Source organism: Lagenorhynchus albirostris, chromosome 19, assembly GCF_949774975.1.
Source record: "Lagenorhynchus albirostris chromosome 19, mLagAlb1.1, whole genome shotgun sequence".
In the NCBI taxonomy this organism is placed as follows: domain Eukaryota; kingdom Metazoa; phylum Chordata; class Mammalia; order Artiodactyla; family Delphinidae; genus Lagenorhynchus; species Lagenorhynchus albirostris.
This window is the reverse complement of record NC_083113.1, coordinates 17,176,081-17,202,085: the sequence shown is the minus strand read 5'-3', so window position 1 is coordinate 17,202,085 and position 26,005 is coordinate 17,176,081. Positions and strand designations below refer to the sequence as shown.

The 26,005-nt window shown below is 50.0% G+C and overlaps 2 protein-coding genes across 2 annotated transcripts; both read left to right on the top strand.

Moving 5' to 3' along the window:
* The first annotated feature begins 5,957 nt into the window (after positions 1-5,957).
* On the top strand, positions 5,958-6,860 carry FFAR1 (free fatty acid receptor 1). Its single transcript, XM_060132209.1, has one exon. It carries the CDS (start codon positions 5,958-5,960, stop codon positions 6,858-6,860), a length of 903 nt encoding a protein of 300 aa, XP_059988192.1.
* A 3,859-nt stretch (positions 6,861-10,719) lies between these two features.
* Positions 10,720-19,886, top strand: FFAR3 (free fatty acid receptor 3). The gene is given in 6 exon segments (XM_060132109.1): positions 10,720-10,905; positions 10,907-11,216; positions 11,290-11,469; positions 11,472-11,573; positions 11,576-11,801; positions 19,775-19,886. Coding segments are annotated over 6 exon segments (1,116 nt in total).
* Positions 19,887-26,005: the final 6,119 nt, after the last annotated feature.

The window sequence follows — 26,005 nt, the reverse complement described above, 5'->3', positions numbered from 1 at the left end:
TGGGCCAAACCAGCTGAGGTGGAGGGGCCAGGGGCCGCAGGGGCCAGGGTGGTCCTGGAACTTTCTCAGCCTCTGCTGTTCAGCTGCGAAATCACACACACACACACACACACACGCACACGCACACGCACGCACACGCACGCATGCACGCATTCACACACATGCATGCACGCACACACGCACACACACGAGCACGCACACACGGTCACAGTTACTGCAACCCCAGTTGGTGCAGAGAACTTTGTACATGGTCCAGAGACAGTCTTCCTTCTTAGCACTGGTAACACCGACCCTCCAAAGGGTCTGTCCCTGGTCCTTTCCCACTCCCCTTCTCACCCAGAAATTCATCTAAATACCTATCCTGAGCTGTACAAATCCCCCTGCCCCTTCCCAGCCGTCTGCCACCACCTACCCACTCCCAAACCCCACTCCGCAGCTGGCTGTGTCCCTGCGGGGATCAGCTGGTCATTATTTTTATTGTCCTCTCTCCCCATCCCTTTGACACCTCACCCCTGCTCTGATAACTCCACTCACTAATCTTATGCGTAATTTTTGACCCCAGGGCAAAGCCCAGGGAAAGAGGAACAAAAATGAGGTAGAGGCCCTGCCCTGGGCTGGTTTCTTCTCTAAGAGGCCTTCCACGGGGAGGATTACGCTGCTGCGGCTCCTGTCCTCGAGGGTCTCATGGTCTGAGACATACACTGATGTGGACAAACGTGTAACAGACACAGAGCTACACAATAAACATGGCTCAGATGCCACGTCAAAGAGCCAGTGAATGATTTCCAGTCTGCAGAGTCTGAGCGGGGACAGGGAGCTGGGGCAGGAATCCTGGGGCCTGGGGAGAGGGGAAAGGTGACGTCACGCGCAAATCACCAGATCGGGGGGGTCCATCGTCTTGCTGCCAAGAGTCCGCGGGCGTCACAGCCAGAGCCTGAGTCCCGATTCTTCTGCTTAACCAGCCGAATGATCTGGGGCAAAGTTCCCCGGCTTCTCTGAGCCTCCGTCTCTCCGTCTGTAACATGAAGATGCAGGCGGTTCGAGATAGGAAGTGAGGTATAACCTTATGTCATGTTATAAGATTAACGCAACAGCCAAAAGCCCCTAGAAACCACATTCCCATCTGATTTGCATCTCTTGAAGACCATAAAAAGGGGAAGCCGAAGCATTACTCACAGCAATTCTCAAAAGTGACCCTGCCGCGTCGTTTCACAACCCACAGCTGCCTGCCTTCTCGAAGGCCAGCTGCCTTGAGGAACCTCTCAGCTTTTCTACCTCTCCCCGTGACCCCCACTAGCTCTCTAGTATGTTCCCTGGCCGACTTGCCAGGGAGGCCCTTCCGGCTTCTCCTCCGCTTCTCCGTCTGTTCTCTCTCCACCTGGTCTCCTGCTTCTCCCAAGGGGCCAAGGCCCATTCTCCTTCAGGGCAGGAACCTGTGGTTAATCATTCATCAAGATGACAGTCAGGGCTTCCCTGGTGGCGCAGCGGTTGAGAGTCCGCCTGCCGGTGCAGGGGACACGGATTCGTGCCCCGGTCCGGAAGGATCCCACATGCCGCAGAGCGGCTGGGCCCGTGAGCCATGGCCGCTGCGCCTGCGCGTCCGGAGCCTGTGCTCCGCAACGGGAGAGGCCGCCGCCGTGAGAGGCCCGCGTACCGCAAAAAAAAAAAAAAAAAAAAGATGACAGTCAAATTCCTGGCCTGTGGTGGGCGCTCTGAAGGCACCGCCTTCCTTGGCTGCCCTACTTTCCCGTCTGCTCGATCCAGATGCTCTCTGAGAGGTTGTCCTTGGGATGCCCAAGGAGTGGGGCACTGATTTCCCCATGAACCTACTTTGTCCCTGGTTTGACGTCTTTTTTTTTTTTTTTTTCTGGCCGCGCCACGTGACTTGCAGGATCTTAGTGCCCTGACCAGGGATTCCCCCCAGGGCCCGACAGTGGAAGTCCTAACCACTGGACCGCCAGGGAACTCCCTGGTTTGAACTGTCGTGAGCACCTTCCACGTTTGTGGAGAAAGGGAAGGCTTCGAGAACTGTCGAAATGAGAGGGCAAGGGTCTGGGGACCAGTATCATTCAACCATTTATCCAGCAAACACCTACTGAACACCTCCCACTGCATCCACCACAGAGCCAGTCGTGGGGGTACAAAAAAGATACAACATGGTCCTAATCTCGGGGGTCTCTAGTCTAGGTGTCCAGAGGGTTTTAGGAGCTGAAGGACCTAAAGGCAGCCGCCAGCCTGATGAGGCCTGGCGCGGGCTCCCTGGCAACCAGCGGAGGACTTCCCATCCTGGACCTGAGCCTGACTGCTGACATCAACCTACTTCATGACCAATTGCCCGAGAGATGTGGCTGTCATCAGGCCCTGCTGAGGTGTGCACAGCAGGTGACTGGGCAGCGCTGGGGCTAGAGCACAGGCAGCCCCCGACCCAGCCCCGGACCTCACCGTCCTCTTGGAGCCTAGACAATTGACCATTCGTCTGACTCACTGAGTCCCTGCTAGGTATGCAACAAGCAGCGGACAAAGCACACAGAAAGCGTTGCCTTCACTGATCAACATTCTAGCGGAGGAGCCGGCAAATCTGACGTGGCAGAGCCGTGGGTGCTTGGAAGAAACCACAACGCAAGATGAAAGCAGAGGGGCTGGAGCAGGGGAGGAGCCCGTTTGGATGCAGGGATCAAGGGAGGTCCTCTGAGGAGGGGACACCTGAATCGCCAGGTGGGAGGGCCAAATAGAGAAGAGCTTGAAGACACGCTGTCTCCCTTTATAAATTTATTTATTTATTTTTGGCTGCGTTGGGTCTTTGTTGCTGCGCACGGGCTTTCTCTAGTTGGGGCTACTCTTCATTGCGGTGCACGGGCTTCTCATTGCGGTGGCTTCTCTAGTTGTGGAGCACGGGCTTTAGGCGCGCAGGCTCAGTAGTTGTGGCTCGCGGGCTTAGTTGCTCTGCGGCATGTGGGATCTTCCAAGACCAGGGCTCGAACCCGTGTCCCCTGCACTGGCAGGCGGAGTCTTAACCACTGCACCACCAGGGATGCCCCCTGCTGTCTCCCTTTGCACCCAGCTTTGCTCATCTACCAAATGCTTGTCACGAGAGGTGAAATGGCACTCCTGTTGACTTTTCCTCAGTTCTGTCAGTTTCTCAGTGCTTCCCAAAGACAAAATACTAAACAACAGGTTGCAAGTTCTTCTACAATTCCCAGGGAGGTGCTGGACGACACATGTAGGACTTAGAAGGGGGGTGACCAAGAATCAGTTTGGTTTGTGAGGTATGAAAAGGAAATGCGATCATTTCTTTGGAGGGAGCCGTGGATATGCCGAGAATCTCAGGCTGCCTGCTCTGGAAGCCTGGTGGGAAGCACTTCCAGGGAACCCCTCAGAGAAGCTTATTCTGGGTGACTTGGATTTGGGGGAGGACATAGGGGCCTGGTGACTGACACACACACCCAAGAAAGCTGAAGTCCAGAGAGACCATACTGTCAGCCTGAGGCAGGAGAGAGACAGACAGATAGAGAGACACGTGCACAGTCAGAGACAGAAAGAGAATCACAGAGACAGCTTAGGGCCGCTTTAAATCTCAGGAGGTCTCCTTAGAAGGGCAGGATGACCCCAACAGGGAGGTGAACGACCAAGTTCTCAGGGACTGAGAGGAATGTTAAGCGGCCAGCTGCAGGCACGCGCCACCCAACGTCCCTACGGGTGCCCCAGGGAGGAGTCCCTCTTGACATCCGTGCAGCCCAGAGAGAGGCAGGGTGGAGACCACAGCCCGGGTACTTCAGTGCCACCGAACTCGACTTGGCTTGTTCCAGGTCTCTCCTTCTCTCCCTCCTGCCGAAACAGGGAGGGCCATAAACCACTGTCATCAGGTCGGAGGGGAAAGGAGAGGGAGGATGGAGGAGCCCAAGGCCTGTGCAGGTGGGGGGAGAGTAGAAGCTCTAACTGGGAATGATGATCTCATTGTCCCACATAGTAAATGCCAAGTGGAGCTGGTATGGGTGACTAGAGGGACTTATTATCTGGGAGTGAGCCTGGGCCTGCCCACAAGCTCGTCCAGGAGTAGAGAAGACTAAACCCCCAGAGCCGGTTTGAACGGGCTGGCGGGGGTGGGGATGGAATAAAGGTGTGTTCTGGTTGTACCACCAACCCTGCTCTTTAAAGGTGCTGATAATTCCAAAAGATACACGCACCCCAATGTTCATTGCAGCTCTATTTACAATAGCAGGACATGGAAGCAACCTAAATGTCCATCAACAGAGGAATGAATAAAGAAGATGTGGGTACATATACACCACGGAATATTACTCAGCCATAAGAAGGAACGAAATTGTTCCATTTGCAGAGACGTGGATGGACCTAGAGACTGTCATACAGAGTGAAGTAAGGCAGACAGAGAAAAACAAATATCGAATATTAACACATATATGTGGAATCTAGAAAAATGGTACAGATGAACCTATTTGCAAAGCAGAAATAGAGACACAGACGTAGAGAACACATGTATGGACACCAAGGGGAGAAAGGGGCAGCGGGATGAACTGGGAGATTGGGATTGACGTATATACATTGCTATGTATAAAATAGATAACTAATGAGAACCTACTGTATAGCACAGGGAACGCTACTCAATGCTCTGTGGTGACCTAAATGGGAAGGAAATCCAAAAAGGAGGGGATATATGTATATGTATAGCTGATTCACTTTGCCGTACAGCAGAAACTAACGCAACATTGTAAAGCAACTCAGCAGAAACTAACGCAACATTGTAAAGCAACTATATTCAATAAAAATTAAAAAAAAAAAAGGTGCTGGCTACGCACTCTTCACTCCCCCCAGGAAAAGCCCACATTTCTAACCTCTCCCCTTCCTGTGTTTGCATCATCTTGGACCCTCACCTCCTTCTGAGATGCCCCATTAGCTGCTCATCCAGGCTGTGACTGCCTCAGGCTAATGGCTCTGCCTCCCCGCCCTTCTCTCCCTTCCGGCTCACTGCCCATCCTGGCCACCCTCCCTCAGGGGACTCCTGAGCCTCAGAGACACCTGGCAGCACCAAGAGGTGAGTCCCTCTTTCTGTGGCTTCTCTCCCCACCACAATTTTTCCCCAGATCCCCAGAAGCCTCCGCTTAGGGGGAACCCCTGAGGCTGGCTAAAGTCATTCCCTGTGACACCAGTGGGACCTGGCTTATCCCTGGACTCTCCCCGGGAGACCTCCTTCTCCTGCCCTTTGCTACAACCTACAACCCCGACTTCCCCTCGGCTAGGCGTTGCCACCAGCCCCGCACTGCCTGCTGTAGGGGAACAGCTCCTTCTCTTTCCAGGGAACTGGGGAAGGGGTGTGAACACAGGAATCTAGCTTCCTTTCCTGAGAAAAATACATACTGTCGGGATCAACTCTGTTCATTTTCTTCTTCTTCTTCTTTTTTAAAGATGTTTTTGATGTGGACCATTTTTAAAGTCTTTATTGAATTTGTTACAATATTGCTTCAGTTTTATGTTTTGGTTTTTTGGCCACGAGGCATGTGGGATCTTAGCTGCCCAACCGGGGATCGAACCCTCAGCCCCTGCATTGGAAGGCGAAGTCTTAACCACTGGGCCGCCGGGGAAGTCCCTCAACTCTGCTCTGAATTCTCTCCTCCGCTTGTCTCCCCAGAGTCTCAGAAAGCAAGAGGCCTTCCCTCTTCCGGGACCTGCACGCCTGTGCTCCATCTCCTCCCGTGACACCACGATCGCTCGCTTCATTTTAAGGGGGCACGTGGTGGAGAGAAAACAGAGGACTGACGGCTAGTGGTCCTCGCTTCTAACCCAGGCCACCTCCCCCTACCGGCGTCTGTCTCCCCAGCTCTCCCACTAGATGGCTTCTCGCACCCTGAGCAAGTGCTAAAACCAGTCTGTGACTCTGGGAGCCCCCTTTCCGGGCCCTGAGATCTGGGGGCAGGGAGCCAGTGGTGCGCACGAGGGGCCCCATGCACCTGCCCCCGCAGCTCTCCTTCGCCCTCTATATGGCCGCCTTCGCGCTGGGCTTCCCGCTCAACGCCCTGGCCATCGCAGGCGCCGTGTCCCACGCCCGGCTGCGCCTCACCCCCAGCCTGGTCTATGCCCTCCACCTGGGCTGCTCCGACCTCCTGCTGGCGACGTCTCTTCCCCTGAAGGCGGCGGAGGCCCTGGCTGGGGGAGCCTGGCCCCTGCCGGCCTCACTCTGTCCTGCCTTCGCCCTGGTCCACTTCGCTCCGCTCTACGCGGGCGCGGGCTTCCTGGCCGCCCTGAGCGTCGGCCGCTACCTGGGAGCCGCCTTCCCCTTGGGCTACCAAGCCGCCCGGAGGCCGCGCTATTCCTGGGGCGTGTGTGTGGCCATATGGGCCCTTGTCCTCTGTCACCTGGGGCTGGTCTTTGGGTTGGAGGCTCCGGGAGGCTGGCTGGACAATACCACCAGCTCCCTGGGCATCAGCACGCCAGTGAACGGCTCTCCAGTCTGCCTGGAGGCCTGGGACCCGGCCTTGGCGGGCCCCGCACGCTTCAGCCTCTCTCTGCTGCTCTTCTTTCTGCCCCTGGTCATCACGGCCTTCTGCTACGTGGGCTGCCTCCGGGCACTGGCCCGCTCAGGCCTGAGCCACAGACGGAAGCTCAAGGCGGCCTGGGTGGCCGGTGGGGCTCTGCTCACGCTGCTGCTCTGCTTGGGACCCTACAATGCCTCCAACGTGGCTGGCTTCCTGCACCCCAGCATCGGAGGCTGCTGGCGGAAGCTGGGGCTCATTACAGGTGCGTGGAGCGTGGTCCTCAACCCACTGGTGACCGGCTACTTGGGAGGGGGCGCTGGCCGGGGGACAACACGTGGGGCAAAAACAAACGGGGGGCCGTCCCAGAAGTAGTCATCACCGCATGGGGGAGGGGCAGGGAGCAGGAGAGCCAGACTGCTTCTCCAGGCGCCTGGCGAGGGCTGCTCCAAAGGAACTGCAGGGCGGTTTTGCCTGGGGGGCATCCCCGGAGCCACTTATGGGAAGAACTGAGCCTGGCGGAAGATGGCATCCCAGGTGGAGAAAGAATGGAGGCCTGGAGCTGGGTCACGGGAGGAAGGTAAGCTGCCTCGGCACACGTCTGCGCGATTTCCCACCTCTGTCCGTTCCTTTTCTGCGTCCTGACTGGCCTGACTGCCAGTGTGCCCTGTGGGGAAGGAGGGAGGGAGGTCTGCTTCTAAGCCAGAGGAACTGCCGCCACTCTGATGGTCTACTTTGGGAGCTGTTACTCCAAAATCATTTCCTAGGAAAGACCATTTTGAATTTCTGAATAAGAGGCCGGAGGCAAGGTAATGACACTGTTATACCATGTGACACCCACAAGGGGGCAGCATTAGAACTGTGAACAGGACGCTGGTAGGAAAAGATGCCGGGGGAAGGGAAAACACCAGCCATACCAGAAATATACGTGACAGTCACCATGCCAAGTGCGTTACAAGTGTTGTCTCGTTTCATCCTCCCACGTTCCTTTGATTTAGCCATGCGACTGCTGTGCAGATGAGCAGACTGCTCACTGCAAGAGGGTGTCAGGCAGAGGGGCAAACACCGACTAGATTCTACCCTGTGCTTTGCTCACCAAGCCGTGGGCCTGGCCTGGGGCTGCTTCCAGCCAGGGGAAGCAGCAACTTATTCTAATTTGAACAAAGGCGCTCCTCAAGCAGTGCACCCTGGTGCTGGGCTGTGCTCACCTGCAGGGTGTACCTTTTCCTAATTTGCACTAAGGTGCTGCATGAGTTGCCTGTGGTCATCTTCATTTTGCGGGGGTTTAGAAATTTACCCGACGCCCTACAGCAAAGAAGGGGGGGGGACATAGGATGTGATCCTTCCAGGAGGATCAGGGGACATTTAGAAAACTTGGGGTATCAGGGTTAACGCCTGTCCTTGTGGTCCCTTTTGCGAAGGTGAATGGTAGCACCCTGAACCCGAGAGAGAGTGGGCAGGGGACAGTGGCCGCGAGAGCCAAAAGTCTGGGCGTCTCTGCTCTGAGGCGAGGAGTAGGAAACAGACGTTCCTCTAATGACGATAAAGACATGAACACACAGAAGCAAAAAAGTGGCAGCTACGTGCCTGACAAGCACGAACTGGTTTACACAAGTTAACTCTTTTCGTGCCTAAATGTCTACAAGGGGGGACTCCCCTGGAGGGCCAGCGGTTAAGACCCTGCACTTCCACTATAGGGGGCACTGGTTTGATCCCTGGTCGGGGAACTAAGATCCCGCGTGCCGCGTGGTACGGCCAAAAAGAAAAAAAAAAAACAAAAAACTGTCTACAAGGGCAAGGATTTTTGTTTCATTTGCTGATATATCCCCAGCAACTAGCAGAGAGCCGAGCACACGGTAGGCTTGCGGCTAATATTTGCTGAGTGAGTGAATGCTCATAACAGCCCTCCAAAGAAGTCTTATTATCCCTGTTTAAAAATATGGAAATGGGCCAGAGAAGTTCAGTCACTTGTCTGAGGCTCTGCCGAAGCCAGAAACAAGTCTGTTCTCTGCGCAGTGGTGACAACAGAGGATTTCAGCCGAAGGCCGAACTCCAGCCCAGGCAGCTCCTCCTGTAACACGAGAACCACTCTCCCTTCCACAGCACCGGAGCACCTGCTGGTGCCGGGCCACGTCTTCCAGTGACTTGTGCCTCCTCCACTTAGGGGAGATTTCAGTTCCTCCCTGGGGCTCCGCACGACCCTCCCCCAGCATCCTCTGGTGACCCTCGCCCCTTGGGCCCTGAACCTTCTACCAGTGCCCCTAGCAGGTCAAGCCTGTGCACCGCCCCCCGTTCCCTCTGCTTGCGCTGTTTGCTCCAGGGGCTCTCAGCCTCTGTGTTATTGATGTCTTTATTATCCTCCCACCACTGAGACACCCCCGCCCCGAGACTGCTGTACTTCTTGTTTTGTTCACTGCTGTACTTCTAACAACTTATTTGAGATAAAATTTACATATCATAAAATTCACCCACTTTAAATGTACAATTCCGTGATCTTTAGTAAATTTACCAAGGTGTGGATTATATTATATCACGATAGTCCAATTTAGGACATTTTTATCACCCCAGGAAGATCCCTCATATTCACTTACCGTTAATCCCATTTCCACTCTCAGTCCCCAGGCCACCAGTAATCTACCTTCTGTCTCTACACATTTGCCTATTCCGGACATTTCATAAAAATGGAAACATACATGGTCTTCTATGTCTGGCTTGTTTCACCTAGCACAATGTTTTTAGGTTTATCTGTGTTATGGTATACATGGGTATTTCATTCCTTTTCATTGCCAAATAGTATTCCATTTTATGACTATGCCACATGGTTTATCCGTTCATTGGCTGATAGACCACCAGGTGATGTTTCCACTTTTTGGTTATTATGACTAATGCTATTATGAACATTTATGGGCCAATCTCTGCGTGGACATATGTTTTCATTTCTCTTAAGTAGATACCTATAGCAGAATCGGGTTACGTGGTATGAGGATTCCCATTTCTCCACATCCTCACCAACACTTGGTATTATCTGATTTTTTTTTTTTTTTTTTTTGCTTATAGCCATGCTAGTGGGTGTATGAAATGGTATCTCATTGCACTCCATAAATATTTGAATGAATAAGTAAATACTCTCTGAAGCTGGACAGACGTTTGAATCCTGGTGGTGATACTTAACAAGCTGTATTACCTGGAGTGAATCACTTCCCCACTGTGAGGATTTCAAGACATAAGGTGATGCCCTGAGAAGCAGTGGGTCTGCCATGGAGTATGTGCCCACTGAAAGGTAGCCGTCATCATCATTGCCACCAACGTTAATATTATTACTATCAGCCCAGAGACAAGCCCCCTCGAGTGGCTGGCAGACGGCGTCTGTCAAGGGCTCACCATACTTACCACTGAACTTAGCCTTTGACACATATTAACGCTTTAATGTACACAAGCCTATGAGACTGGTTATGACTATCCCTGTTTTATAGATGAGAAAGCAGAGACACAGAGGGCTTAAGTCACTTGCCCCAAATCACAGAGTTAGTAAGTGATAGGACCAGCATTGAACCCAAGCCCCGGCTCCAGAGCCCAAGCTCTACCTCACTGTATCACACTTCCTACCCTTACAACAAGGCAAACTGGTTGAGCGCCATTCTAGAGGAGCAGATACAATTCAAGTAGGGGATCAGAGGGAAGAAGACGATGTCTGTTCGTCCCATCTGAGGCTGCTGGGGAGCGAGGCGTGCAGGCGGTCGTGGAATTTGCCCCTCATTTTGTGGACTGGGCCGGCACTGCTCACAGAGCTAACGGCATCTTTTGTGCCATTGCTCGGCAGTGAGTGACATCACGGGCACTGCCAGGTTTTTATCAGTACTGCCAGGTTTTTATCAGTTCTGCCAGATAATAGCTCACCGGACTTGTTCTAGAGGAGCCGGCGAGTTGCTGAGCGGCAGAGAACTTGGGTTCTCAAAGCAGCAGGTAAGCACGGGACCCTGAGGGGCTCTGTGGACGGCACCTTGGTGCTTAGAGAAAGGAAACAGCAGACAGGGTGTGACCAGGAAGAGAGCGACAGGAAAGGGATAGGAGCCAGGCTATGACCAGGAAGACAGGCAGGCTGACCCCGCTGGGGAAAGCACTGGGGGCATGAGGGAGTGAGGCTGGCGATGACGTTCCCTTCTGATAGCTGAGAAGTGGATGGTGCAAGACGCCCACCCAGACTGTCATCTCTGTCCCTCTCTTGCTAGTGGCCATGACCACAAACACCAGCTCAGACCGGTCCTTCATCCTCGGCAGTCACGGGCTCCACTGCTCCATGTACCTCTTCACCTTCCTCGCAGGGCTTCCCCTGAAGCTGGAGGCCCTGGTGATCCTCGTGGACCAGCTGCAGCACTGTCCGGCGGCCGTGCGTGTGCTCTTGCTGAACCTGACCCTCTCGGCCCCGCACCCTGGTGCCCTTCCTGCCATTCCACGTGGTGAAGGCAGCGAGCGGCACGCGCTGGCCCCTGCCCTTCATCTTCTGCCCCTTCTCCAGATTCCTCTTCTTCACCACCATCTATCTCCCGTCCCTCTTCCTGGCAGCTGTGAGCGATGAGTGCTTCCTGAGCGTGGCCTACCCAGTTCGGTACCAGACCCGGCCAAGGCCGGGACAGGCTGGCCTGGTCAGCGGGGCCTGCTGGCTCCTGGCCGCCGCTCACTGCAGTGTGGTCTATGTCACTGAATTCTCGGGGCGCTCCTCCCCCACCCAGGGTATCAACGGGACCTGCTACCTGGAATTCTGGAAGGATCAGCTGGCGGGACCTGCTACCTGGAATTCCGGAAGGATCAGCTGGTGGGACCTGCTACCTGGAATTCCGGAAGGATCAGCTGGCCTTTCTCCTGCCTGTCCAGCTGGAGATGGCTGCGGTCCTTTTTGGGGTGCCCCTGCTCATCACCAGCTACTGCTATAGCCGCCCAGTGTGCATACTTGGTAAGGGAGCCAGCCAGCGCCGGCGGAAGAGGGTGGTGGGCTCGCAGCAGCCATGCTGCTCAACTTTCTCGTCTGCTTTGGGCCCTACAACGTGTCCCATGCTGTGGGCTACACCCAGGGTGAAAGCCCGAAGTGGAGAATTCCGTGCTGCCCCTCAACACCCTGAACTCCTGTGTCGACACCCTTTACTATTTCTCATCATCTGGGTTCCAAGCTGACTTCCAGGGGCTGCTGGGGAGGCTGACTGGAGCCTGTGGCCCTTGGTGGCAGGAAGGCAGCGTGACACTGAAAAGTGAAGGAGAGGGGCCGCCACAGGAGCTGTCTAACATATGGGGGGGCTCTGGAGCGGGTGGCCAGGGGGACTGGCCTGCAGAGCAGATCATCCCTGGGGCAGTTCCAAGCTCAAGTCAGGCAGCACCTGGGAGAGGCAGGCTGGGGACGGGCACTGTTTGGGTCAGAGCAGGTACCCAGCCTTAGCCCAGCTCTTGATCTCGCCACGCTACCCTCCCTTCCCATGCCCCAACACGCTCAGGGGGCGGTCACGGTGAGAGAGAACTCTGGAGAATAAGGAGCTCCCCGGGGCAGCAGGCGAGCTCCTGGGCTTTGCTGAAGGTGAAGGAGGAGCTGACAGCAGCGTCCAGGGTCTGAGGGAGCTGCCCAGCGACTTGGGACAGGAGAGAGGAAGAATCTATCCTTCAGAACTACCGACTCAGCTGGGCAGGAATGGGGACACAGGACTCCAGGAATGAGGGAGCACCCTGCTGTGACATGCGCTCTTCCAGCAAGTTTCCACTGTTCAATAAATTCAGACTTTCAGGGACATTCATGAAAAATGACAGAAGAAAAATTACCTAAATAAACTTGGTAGCAAGCAAAAGAGAATGGTTTTTTCTTAATCTTTTTTTTTATGGTGTGTGTGGGTGGTGTATGTGAGTGTACCTTAGGTGGTGTTGATGGATGGAAGGATAAAATACGAAGACTCTGAAGGAGAAGTGTTAAACTATAAGATGCCTAGTTGCTGGGAGAGGATTTGGATCGGAAGAATAAAAGTAATAGCGAACCTATCTTAAGGGCTTAGCCTGACATCGTCTTTAATCTTCTCAGTAGCCGTGAGGCAGGTACTATGACTCTTCCCGTTCTACAGGTGAGGGAATGGGCCCGGCGAGGTGAAGTCTCTCCCCTGAGATCCCATAGCCAATAAGTGATGGAAGCAGGCCTGGAAGCTGAAATTAGTTGACTCTGAAACTCAGGTCCCTGAGCCACTCTGCCACCAGCTGTGTGTCATCTGCCGTGACTGGGCCCAGCCGAACTTCCAGAGTCGGCCGAGCCAGTCTGACCTCAGGACAAATGTAAACAGGCCACAATGAGAAGCATAACTAGATGCAAAGCAGATCGACTATTTGTGTAGACACATCCTCCTCCCAGTAAAGAAACCCTCTTGGAAGAAAAATAAATGAAGAGAATTAGTTAGCCCAGTTGACTTCGGGTTACTACAAAGACAAATGTGTGCTCTTAAGAGGTGTTTTTATCAAAGTGTGATCACTTAGTAATTTTTCGTTTTCCACTGCGGGGTGGCGCATTAGAAAGCATTGGTCTGGGCCTCCTCCCCTCGGAAAGCAACCAGAGAAATGCTGGCGCCTGTTCCCACTGTCAGCTTTATTATTTCTTTTTCTAGTTTGTTTTTTCTTTTTTTTTCTTTTAATGACAAACCAAGAAGTCTCTTATTTTTTTATTTTGGCCGCACCGCACAGCATGTGGGATCTTAGTTCCCTGACCAGGGATCAAACCTGCGCCCCCCGCAGTGGAAGCTCGGAGTTTTAACCACTGGACTGCCAGGGAAGTCCCGGTCAGCTTTAGTTCGAAAACATTTATGGTGCACTTACTGTGTGCAGATGGCTGCGCTCAGAACTTCCGGGATTTCAATACTAACGTCTTTAGCATCTGTTTTCTCCCTGAGGTTAAGGTCGCTGGGGAATGAGGACTGGCTGTGGATGGGGACTGGGTCTCAGGTGGAGGGAGAGAGACATCGTCTCTGTACAGAGATGAAGGCATGAGCTGTCCCTCTGTCCCATGGCTCATCTGTCTGTCCTAAGGCACTCAGACCTTGATGTGAACATGGGTCTGAGTGGTTCAGAAAGGGCACAGTGGTGACGTGGAGTCCTGCAGCTCCAGGAGTGCTAGCAAGGACCCACGAGTGAGGACAAAGAAGAGTTGGAAACCCCGCATTCCAGAGAGAGCCATGGAGAACAGGAGTCTGACTCCTCCCCAGAGTTGACACCGAGGAAGAAGAGGCAGCTCAGCTGGCTTTGCTGCCCCCAGCTGTCACCCAGGACCCCACCCCTACCCCAGTCTGTGTAAACTGAAGGCTGACGGGTGGGGAGGATGAAAAGTCATCAGAGGCTGGGTGGTGGTGAAGGCAGAGTTGTCGTGTTCTCCATATCTCTCGGAAGTCAAGGGAAAGGGGTGCTCAAGGAGTAGAGCACGTGTTCTGGGGCAGCTGCCCTGTGCCCATCTAAGCAGAGGAGGGAGACGGGCAGAGAGATGGTGTGGGTGCGTCTGCGTGAATGACGGGGCACCAGGCACTCTCCGCATCTGGCAGACCAAGCAGGTATGAGGCTCCTGTGGATGAGGGCATCGCAGGAACAGGGCTGAGTGGGGGAGTTCTGGGGTGCTGGGAGAGGTCAAACCAGGTTGGGTCTCCCAAGACCTAGGTCAGAAGAACTCAATTCTAGCTGCCAAAGAGAGCCAGCATCCGGGTACCTGACTCACAGCAGACACCAAAAGCTATTCAGTATTAGCTAAAGCACTGTTGCTCAAACTTTTGTATCCTTGTTCCCTCAAGGAGCCTTCTAGGATCTTTTCCTCCTACTCAGTACCTTCCCTCCCTGCCCATGAAATTTTGATACAACAGACATACCATGTATCTGTTTGTGTGTGTGCCTTTTGGAAGGCCACAAACCACTGTAAGACTTTTTGGCTCCCCCAGAACTAATTTTCACATCTTTGGGAGCAATACTGCCTGTTCTGAGAACGCATGAGCTAGGTAACAGGTCTCCTCACTCAGAGTGATGAAGCCTGTCTCACACAACTGCAGTCCAACAAAGTTCATTTTCTTGCTGGAGCAAAGGAGACCGCTCTCCAGAGGAAGCGTCTCAGGCTCAGCCTGGGCTGAGAAGCAGACCCAGGGTCCGATTCTTTGGAAAATACAAAATAAAGATAAAGGTAGAATTTCGTGCCTGAAAACTCCTTATCTGAAGCTGGGGGGGGGGCTGAAAAGCAAGGCTGCTTCTCTGCGTCACAGGTTCCTGCCCAGAGCCTGCAAGCAGCAGAGGAATGATGGGATTCCATTCTCACTGATGGGATTTCAAATAGCCATGTTGCTGACAGTCTGTGATTTTATTTTATTTATTTATTTTAAATTTATTATTATTATTATTTTGGCCATGCCACACAGCTTGGGATCTTAGTTCCCTGACCAGGGACCGAACCCGGGTCCCGGCAGTGAAAGTGCACAGTCCTAACCACTGGACCACCAGGGAGTTCCCAGTCTGTGATTTTTAGAGAACTAGGTCTCTTAGCAGTATAATTTTGTTAATTAACAAAACAAGTTTTTAAAGGTTTATAAAAGGGAGTCATTGATGGCCATGGGAGTAGGAACCGTTCCCTCTTAGAAGGAAGTGTCCCCCCACAAAACCTAGGGCAGTGTAACCCAGAAGGATGGGAAGAAGTGTAGACTAGATTCATCTCTGCCATAGGTTCCCTGGGCCACAGGTCAAGTCTCAGTTCGTAGGAGAATGGGGAGGAGGCTAGGAGTTTTAAATCACCAAGCGTGACCAGAAGCCTAGGAAAGCCACTCAATAAGTCATTAAGAAATTGGCAAAGATGGTCCACTGCAGCCTGACTGAAGGCGGTGAGTGTTGAAACCACTGCAGCTCAGACTATCCATGAACCAGTGTCAGTCAGAGTAGGGCAGAGGGGCAGGCAGGAAGCAGGGAGGCACAGGGAGGTGGCTGACTTGATAACTTTTCCTGAGCTGAATACATCACCTGTGACCAGAATCTTAGGATAGTTTAGCAAGTCTGTGTATGTGCCTGGTGGGGCAAGGGAAGCTGTGATGCAAAGCAGGAGAAGTAAATCTGCTTCACTTGGACCCTGGGAAGGGGCAAAAAGTAGACCAGGTTAGGGTTGGGGGAGAGGGGGTGGGAGGTGAAGAACAGATGGGGGTAGGTAGGAACAAGAAGACTGGGAGTCTGCAAAATTAGTTGCAAAAATCATCCAAAAGGAAGAAGCAGAGCAGCAATAGGAAGTAGAAAGAGGGTTTCCCTGGTGGCGCAGTGGTTGGGAGTCCACCTGCCGATGCAGGGGTCACGGGTTCATGCCCCGGTCCGGGAAGATCCCACATGCCGCGGAGCGGCTGGGCCTGTGAACCATGGCCGCTGAGCCTGCGCGTCCGGAGCCTGTGCTCTGCAACGGGAGAGGCCACAACAGTGAGGGGCCCGCGTACTGCTAAAAAAAAAAAAAAAAAGGAATTAGAAAGAGACGTGGTAGAAAAGTCAGGCCATAGATTCTGGGAGAGGAGAATCAGAGGTGAAAGACAGAGGCTAGGGTGGGGAAACAAATAGAGTAAAATAGTGTGAGAAAGTGTTCAACTTTTTACCTTCCTCTCTCTGACATGACCCCTCTGGTTGGAAAAAAAAAAAAAAGGCCAAAGCAATACAGGTAGTTGTGGCAGCTAAAACTCTGCAAAGAGAAGTGAGAAGCTTGCTGAGTTCCCTTTAAGGCCAGTTCTGAAAAATCATGGAGGGAGATCAGGACATCAAGATGGTGGCCCATATTCTGGGAGAAGGATGCTGGGGTCACATACCAGGAGAAGAATTGGCTAGAATGAACGAAATCTGATAAACATTGTTGGAAGTGGGAAGGTGCATGGAGTTGGAGGCATGGAACTAGGGGAGAGAAAATGGTACAGAAGAGGAAATGGGGTAGAGAAATATTTTTGGAAGAGAGTGGTTTTACTGAATTCAGACTAGAAGGGTACAGTGAGACAACTAAATCAATGATCCCCTGTTGCAGATCCCCCAGCCCGAGGGGTTGAATCGTAATTGGAACTAGTCATGACAATCTCCCTCCCCTTTATAGGTGACTGGTCTCAGGATGGACACATGACCCAATTTTAGCCAAAAAATGGTAAGAAGTCTGCTGAGGGTCTCTGAGAAAGATAGTCCTTCTTACTAGAAGAGACAGATGTGTGAGGAGCTGCCCTCTCCCTTCCTGGTTTGGAAGATTTTACGTGAGGATATGATACTTGGAGCTACAGCAACCGTTTGGGGGCCGTAAGACCACATACTTGAAGAAGAAAGGTAACAAACTAAAGGTGGCAGAGAAGAAGGATGGAAAGGGCCTGGGCCCTTGATGAACTTGTTGAGCTGGGATGACCACCTCCAATCATCCCTATGGCTGGCTCACTATTGGCCAGATATTCTCTAACTTGCAGCCAAACGCATCTTAACTCTAATGGATAAGAAGCTGTACCTCAGCATCCTATATCCTACTGGAAGCTACCCAGTGATGTCTTCTTTTATTTTAACTTGTTTTATGATCCTGGAATTTCTAAACTCTATTTGCTTTGTAGGAGTTATGAAATCTTAGTGTTTATCCTACCTATTATGGCTGTACTTAGGGGAGATTTCTTATGGTTCCAGTCAGTAGCTCTGGCATCAAAATATTGGGACACCCCATGATTCAGAAGGGGGCTTTTGAGAGCTGGCTGGCTGGAGCTACGTGGACATAGCACTACAAGACAAAGAACAGACTACTGGATGGGCACTTTCTAAGGTCGAGTATCATCTGATAGTCTCCACTGCAAGCTCTCCTCCTTTTATTGATAAAAATTCCCATGTTATCAGATTTTTAAAAATTTTATATTGAAGTATAGTTGATTTACAATGTTGTGTTAGTTTCAGGTGTAGAGCAGAGAGATTCAGTTATACACATACATGTATCTATTCTTTTTCAAATTCTTTTCCCATTTAGGTTATTACAGAGTAGAAGCAGGGTTCCCTGTGCTATACAGTAGGTCCTTGTTTGTTATCTACTTTAAATATAGCACTATGTATCTATCAACCCCAAACTCCCAATCTATCTCTCCACCCCCTTTTCTCCCCTGATAACCGTAAATTCATTCTCTAAATCTGTGAGTCTGTTTCTGTTTTGCAAATAAGTTCGTTTGTATCATTTTTTTTAGATTCCGCATATAAACGATTTCATATGATATTTGTCTTTCTCTGTCTGACTTACTTCACTTAGTGTGATAATCTCTAGGCCCATCCATGTTGCTGCAAATGGCATTATTTCAGTCTTTTTAATGGCTGAGTAATATTCCATTGTATATATGTACCTCATCTTCTTTTCCCATTCATCTGTCGATGGACATTTAGGTTGCTTCCATATCTTGGCTATTATAAACAGCACTGCAATGAACATTGGGGTGCATGTATCCTTTCAAACCATGTTTTCCTCTGGATATATGCCCAGGAGTGGGATTGCTGGATCATATGGTAGCTCCATTTTTAGTTTCTTAAGGAACCTCCATACTGTTCTCCAATATGGGATCTTGATTGCCATGGAAACAAGAAAGGATTGAATGAGTGGGGTGGAGACTATGAACGGTGCTCCCTGTGGAAGGGTACTTGGCCCTGCGCAGGGTACTTGGCCTTACGCAGTGTTCTTAGAAACAGGAGAGCAACCCAGTCTTCGTACCCATGGAGTCACCATCACACATGCCCTGCCCATATGAAGATGAGGAGATGTGTTCCTGGATACCTAATTTACTACTTGTAATTTATGCACAATCATGGGCTTGCAACTCACCGATTCCCTTGTCCCCTCACCCCTTCCTAATAATTGTTTTCTAGCAGTTCTCTACGCTTAGAGCACAACCCACTCTTCTAGGGTGTTCCCTAAAAGCCTCCACTAAAATAACTCCTTGTTTTCTTACACTTTGTAAAACAAGCAAATTATTTGCTGTAAATCAAGAGGTCAGCCAGAAAAAAAAAAAAAAATGTAAGCAGGAAAGTTCACTGCAAAGTGAACTGAACAAACAGGCCAGCAAGTTTTCGCACCGACTGCCGGTACCAGCAGCACTCCTGCTGCCGCATGCCGACCACATGCCAACCAGCCTGGTGAGGAATCGCCCAGTTCAAAGACACAGGAGGGCTTTGGAGGCAACTTCTGAGGTTACGGGCAGCAGGGTCCTCCTAGGTATTACTCAGGAGGATGAGAGCCTCTCTCTATACACAAAGTCTGCATGCAAATATTCGGGGCAGCTTTAATCATAATAGTCCCAAACTGGAAACGGCCCAGGTGTCCATCAAAAGAGAATGGATTTTAAATCTGTGATGTAGCCATGCAACGGAACACTACTTGGCAATAAAAAGCAACAACCTGCCCATATAGATAACAGTATAGCCTCTGACTGTGATATTGCCATGTATAATGAATACATATTTGGTCTTCATCCCCATTTCTGGCACAGAGCTCTTAAAACCCTTAGAATTTCCTAAGTGAGGAGAGCAACAAAGGTGTCTTTTGTTATGCTAATAAGGTGACTTTTGGATCCCCATCTAAGGATGAGGGCTGATTGCCAGTGGGACCAACTATGTGATTGGAGGGTTGGAACTTTCAGTCCTGCCACCCCTCACCTCCAGGGATGGGAGAGGGGCTGGAGGTTGAATCAGTCACCAATGGCCAATGATTTAATCCATCTTACCTTTGTAAATGAAGCCACCATAAAAACCAGAAAGGATGGATCTTGGAGAGCTTCTGGGTGGCAACTTGGGGAAAGCGGTGTGCTGGGAAAGGGCATGGAAGCGACTCACTCTCTCTGGGTAGACAGTGTCAGAATTGAGTTGAATTGTAGGACACTCAGCTGGTATCAGGGGAACTGCTTGGTGGTGTGGGGGAAATGACATCCCAGGTTGGAATTGGTACCAGAACCCCTTTAAGTGACAGAAAGCATATAGTGGTTGTCAGGGGTTGGGGATGGGACAGGGAGGGGATTGGCTGGGGGGATACCAGAGGGACATTTTAGGGTGATGGAAAATCTTCTATAACTTGATTGGGGTAGGAGTCACACAGCTTTGTCAAAACTTAGTGAACTCTATGCTTAAAATGGATGCTAAAATGCAAATTAAGCCTCAATAAAAAGAAGTTGATTAAAAATGTGGTAACACCTCACCTCTGGGCCCATATGATAGGTGTACATACCATCACCAAAAACATCTTCTCAAGTTTCCATAAGTCAAGCAGGCGTCTGCTTTCACTGTGCCACACTCTGCAGCAGTTCGGACGGCTGTGGAACAGCCCAGGTTACACAAGAGGAGAAACCATGGTGCAAACAGGTGATCGATGGCAACCAGCTCTTGATGCTGGAGATCCGCAGGGAGCAGTAAGGCCTATGGCCGCCTGGACAGTGCATGGCCCGTCTGAATTCAACTCCTGTCTCGGTACCACGCAGGGCTGTGGACTCCATGTTGCCATACCTTCCAGTCTTTCAAGTTGGAGATCCAGCTGTTGCTGCTGTTTTGGAAATGTTATCTTCTTTTAAGCTGATAACCCATTCAAAATGTGAAAGGATTGTGTGTGGTGAAAACAAACCAGAACCGAGGGCTGTGGACAGCTCCTAGGCTCCCAGTTTGTGGCCTCTGCAGCAGTGGAGGTTGAGGAGGGTTCAGGTGTTGAGGATGGATGGGTAGGGAAGGAAGCAGGAGGAAGTGTCATTTTGCCATAAGCGCGGCTCAGAGAAAAATGTTTCCCAGATCTGATGGCAAACAGCCGCAAAGACCTGCTGACTTTCTAAAATCATTCTTACGAGTCCCTCGTTCTCATTTAGAAGTCCCTGTCTACCTCAGCAGCCCTCCTCACAGGGAAGGTCCCTGGAGGACAGTCAGTCAGAGGAGAGGCACTCCTAATACCCCACGATCCCCGGATCCCTCCATCTCGACCCTGGCTCCTCCTCCTGCCCCCACTCTCTGGAAGGCATTGTTCATTGTTCTGGAAGGTTCTCCCCTTTTGTTCTTGCCCTACACCCTCTCCCCAGGTGTTCTTTTTTTTTTTTTTTTGGGTTGTGCTGGGTCTTAGTTGCAGCTCACTGGCTCCTTAGTTGCAGCTCACGGACTCCTTAGTTGTGGCATGCATGCAGGATCTAGTTCCCTGACCAGGGATCGAACCCAGACCCCCTGCGTTGGGAGCTTGGAGTCTTAGCCACTGGACCACCAGGGAAGTCCTCCCTGGGTGTTCTAATTCACTACCATGGCTTTAATCATTGATGACTCCCAAATCTCTACCTCTGGCCCCAGACTCCTTTGTATCCAGCTGTGTCCAGGGAGCATCCCAACTTCACAAGTCCAAACCGAACTTTTCATTCCATCCCCCAAATCTGGTCTCATCGCCCAGCCTATTCCACCTCTGTAAATGGTGGAATCTACCTTTCTGCCCATGCCAGAAACCTGGGAGTCATTTTTTTTAAACAATTTAATTTTCTTATTTTTAAAATAATCATACTTTAAAAAGGAACTTTTTTCAGGGAGAGCTGTACAGTTCTGTGAATTTTAACACACATAGATTCCTATAACTACCACCACGATCAAGATAAAAAGGGGGCGGAGTCCCATCCTGCGCTCACCCCTAACCACTGACAACCACAGATCTTCTCCCCATCATCATGGTTTCACCTTTCCAAGGATGTCATGAAAACGAAATCCTATAATTTTAACCTTTTGAGACTGGCTTCTTTCACTCAGCACAAGTTCTTTGATATTCATCCGAGCTGATACTATCACAGTTTGTTTCCTTTTATTGCTGAGTACTTTGTTCCACTGTATGACTGCGCCACAATTTGCTTATTCATACACCCACTAAAGCACACCTGGGTTGTTTCAGTTTAGGGCAATCATGGACAGAGCTGCTCTAAACATTCATGCACAGGTTTCTGTGTGGATATAAGTTTCCATTTCTCTAGGTCAAATATCCAGGAGAAGGATGGCTGAGTCATATGGTAATTGTATGTTTAACTTTTTAAGATACCTTCAGTCTGTTGGCCAGAGAGGCTGTACCTTTCTCCATTCCCTCTGGCAATCTATGAGAGATGCAGGTGGTCCACATGCTTGCCAGCACTTGGGGGTGTTTTAGCATTTTTATTTTAGCCCTCCCGATAGGCGTAGAGTGGTCAGGAAGCCGTTTTGGATGTCCTCTCCCTTACCACCCACATACAATTCGCCATCAAGTCCTCCTGGTTCTGCCTCTAGAATATATCCTGTATGAATCTACTTCTCTCCAACTCCACAGCAGCCGTTACCTCTCACCTGGCCTACTGCAAAAGCTTCCAGCCCAGTCTTTCTTTTTGTCCTCATCGCGATCAGTTCACACCACGCCAGAGGAACCTTTGAAGAATATAAACTAGATCATGTCATTGCCCTGAATAAAACCTTTCACTCGTTTCCTGTTCCGATCCCCTCTTCCTGGCCTACCAGGCCCTGGGCCCATCTGGCCCTGACTCTCTCTCCAGGCTCCTGCGACGCCTTCGCTGATATCACTCTGCTGGCCTGACCTCAAGCTCTTAATCTCTGCACACAGTTTCCTTCACACTTTGCTTGGCTGACTGACCCCCTTCTTTCAGGTTTTCTCTCCAATGTCATTCTTTAGAGAGACGTTCCCTGATCGCCCAATTTCAAGTAGCCCTCACCTCCCTTGAGCCCTCACCTCCCTTGCTGTGACAGTTTGACTTACATACTTGTCTGTTCGTTTCATATGTGATTCCTCCCTCTAGACTGAGCAGCCCTTGACAGCAGTCATCATGTCTGTTTTACTCATTACGGTATAGCCAGGTGCCTAAAACTGAACCTGGCACAGAGCAGGCATTTGGTATTTGATAAACAAATGAATGAATAATAAAAAGAATCTCTGATTTTCCACTATTATAAATAATGCTACCAGGAACATCCTTTTACATAAATGCTGTGCATTTGTACATTTCCTGAACGTGGTACTGCTGTATTAAATAGTATGTACATTTGAAATTTTTATAAATATTGACAATTTACCTTCCCTGGCTGAACCAATCTTCTCTCTCCTAATAGTCTATAAGAGACTCCATAATCCTGCCAACAAGGAAAAATATCAGATTTTAATTTTTTTTTAAAACTTAAAATTTAATAAATCAGTGTATTAGTCAGGGCCCTCCAGAGAAATGGAACCAAAGTGTATATACATCGAAAGAGATTTATTTAAGGAGTTGGCTCATGACTGTGGTGGTTTGGTGAGTCTAGAATCTGATGGAGGAGGCCAGTAGGCTGGAGACTCAGGAAGAAGTTGCTGTTCAACTCCAAAGGCTGTCTGCTGGGAGACTAGGAAGAGCTGATGATGCAGATGCGGTCTGGTGGAGAATTCCCTCTTGCTCAGGAGGGATCAGCTTTTTTTTTTTTTTTTTGAGGTATGCGGACCTCTCACCGTTGTGGCCTCTCCCATTGCGGAGCACAGGCTCCAGACGCGCAGGCTCAGCGGCTATGGCTCACGGGCCCAGCCGCTCCACGGCATGTGGGATCTTCCCGGACCGGGGCACGAACCCACGTCCCCTGCATTGGCAGGCGGACTCTCAACCACTGCGCCACCAGGGAAGCCCAGAGGTCAGCTTTTTATTCTATTCAAGCCTTCACCTGATCAGAAGAGACCCACCCACGTTAATGAAAGGGAATCTGCTTTACTCAAAGTCTGTCAATTTAAACATAAATCTCACCCAAAAAACATCCTCACAGAAGCATCTAGAACAACGTTTGATCAAACATATGGGCACTGTGGCCCAGCAAAGTGGAAAACATAAACTCGAACATCACACTCAGTACTATTTTAATTTCTTGGATGAAAATTGTAGAAAATATTTGCATATTGTATATAGTAATTTATGTTTCTTTCTTTCTTTTTTAAAAATAAAGTTATTTATTTTATTTATTTATGTTTGGCTGTGTTGGGTCTTTGTTGCTGAGCGCAGACTTTCTCTAGTTGCGGCGAGCGGGGGCTAGTCTTCATTGCAGTGTGTGTGCTTCTCATTGTGGTGGCTTCTCTTGCTGTGGAACGTGGGCTCTAGACATGTGGACTTCAGTAGCTGTGGCACACAGGCTCAGTAGTTGTGGTGCGCAGGCTCAGTAGTTGTGGCACACGGGCTTAGTTACTCTGAGGTATGTGGGATCTCCCTGGACCAGGGCTCGAACCCGTGTCCCATGCGTTGGCAGGCGGATTCTTAACCACTGTGCCACCAGGGAAATCCAGTAGTTTATGTTTCTATACTTGGTTTTTTCTTATTTGATTTGCAGAAATTCTTTGAATGTTAGTATATAAACCCTTTATCAGTTATATATGTGGAAAGACAGTGGTCTTATTTCGTGAATAATTTTTCCATAGCTTTATATATTTTTAAAATATTTTTAATGTGTTCGTTTGTCATTTCTTTGATGACTTCTATGTTTATATCACGCTAGGAAAAAGCCTTCTCATTTCCAAAGCTTAAGAAATTGTATAATATCTATATAACTTCTATATTTTTGAAAAATATATTCCATCTTTAAAACACTTGAATTTACTTTTGTTGTCTATTTGTAACTTTTGCAAATAGACAGTCAACTACCCCAGTATTATTTACTGAATACTCCATCATTTCCCATATTTATATGAAGTGGACTTGCATCACCTAAATTGAAAGAATCCTCAAAATGTAAACTGAAACAACAAGATACCATCCTTCTTACCCATCCTATGAGCAAAAATGTTAAAGATTCAAAATATCTAGCGTTGGACTTCCCTGGCGGTCCAGTGGTTAAGATTCTGTGATTCTGCAGGGGGCACGGGTTCGATCCCTGGTCAGGGAACTAAGATCTCACGTGCCGCACAGTTCTGCCAAAAAAAAAAAAAAATCCAGTATTGGAGAAGGTGCATAGAAGTGGGTACTCTCATACACAGTTGGTGGGAATGTACATTACTGAACATTTTCATGAAGGTAATATGAAAATATCTATCCAAAAATTTAAAGAAGTACCTCTCTTTGACCCAGGAATTCTATCAATTACATTTCTAAAAATTCTATCTAACCAAACTACTCACATAGGTCTAGATAGATCGATAGACCGATAGATAGATAGGTATTCACCAAAGCACTGTCTGTTATAACAAAGGAACTGAAAAGTGAAAATGGACCCTGAATGACTGCTTACATTATAGGATGGTCCTAAAATAAAATACCATGTAACTACCAGAAAGAATACAGTAGATCTATGTGTACTGACATGGAAAGATTACTAAGGCATATTACATGGTGAAACATGAAGTTCCAGAACATTACATATAGCATGATTCCATTTATGCACTTTTTAGAACTATATATTTATATATGTACACATATGGGTATAAATAAAAGAGAGGTTACTAGGAAGGGAAAAGTGTCAGGGGGAAGTGAAGCTGCCTTTCACATTTTACTTCTGTATTGTTGGATTCTTTTACAGTAAGAATGTATTCATGTATTATTATGAAATTTTAAAAAAATTTTTTAATTTTTTTCCTTTTTGCGGTACGCGGGCCTCTCACTGCTGTGGCCTCTCCTGCTGCGGAGCACAGGCTCCGGACGCGCAGGCTCAGCGGCCATGGCTCACGGGCCCAGCCGCTCCGTGGCATGTGGGGTCTTCCCGGACCGGGGCATGAACCCATGTCCCCTGCATCGGCAGGCGGACTCTCAACCACTGCGCCACCAGGGAAGCCCTATGTAATTCTTTTAAATAAAGAAATTGTACTGGAAGAACATTCATCACATTGATTCTGACCAAGCTAGAACAGGGAATAGGGCGCAGAGATTCAAGCTGCCTGAAAACTCCCAAGGGCCACTGTGAGGTCAGCTGGGATTATGGGGATGGATCACGTCACCCACTCAGGCCTCCAAGTGTCCACCCCTGGAGTGAGGAGGGGTGAAGTGGCTACACTGCTCTCAAACGTCAAGCAGGGAGGGCAGAAGTGTTTTCTCTAAGAAAAATGGGTGTGGTGTCACTGGGAGAATGTGAGCAGGGCAGGTCATTAAAAATCTGACCACCAGGGCAGATGCACAGATGTGTGTTGGGAGGGTCATTACCTCCTGTGCAGGGAGGGGCCAGCACATGCCCTTGGGCACCACCATTTCTCCCACTGATGTAATATAGAAAACGCATCCCCAGGGTGAGTAACAGGATCCTCGCACCCAGACAGAGCCCCGGCTGTCTTGTCTCCTGGGAATAGTCACACGGAATCATCAGCAATGAGTTCAAAAGGCAATCAGGTTTCTGGCATGCTCTATTGGTCCCTTCCCAGACTGGTCTCCGGGTGCCCCCAAAGAGCAGGCACAGGATTTCCCCCAAATTAAAGGGCTCCTGTGAACCCTTGAGATGCATGGCAACAGCCTCTGAGGTACAGTGACGTGCTTTTGGGGGAGGAGCCTCCTATCACAACAGCTAGATAGTGGAATTTTAAAATGGTAACTTAGAAAAAAAAACAAAACGCA

Bases quoted from the DNA above. Each gene is read 5' to 3' on its own strand.
- FFAR1 (XM_060132209.1), top strand. From the start codon at position 5,958: ATGCACCTGCCCCCGCAGCTCTCCTTCGCCCTCTATATGGCCGCCTTC.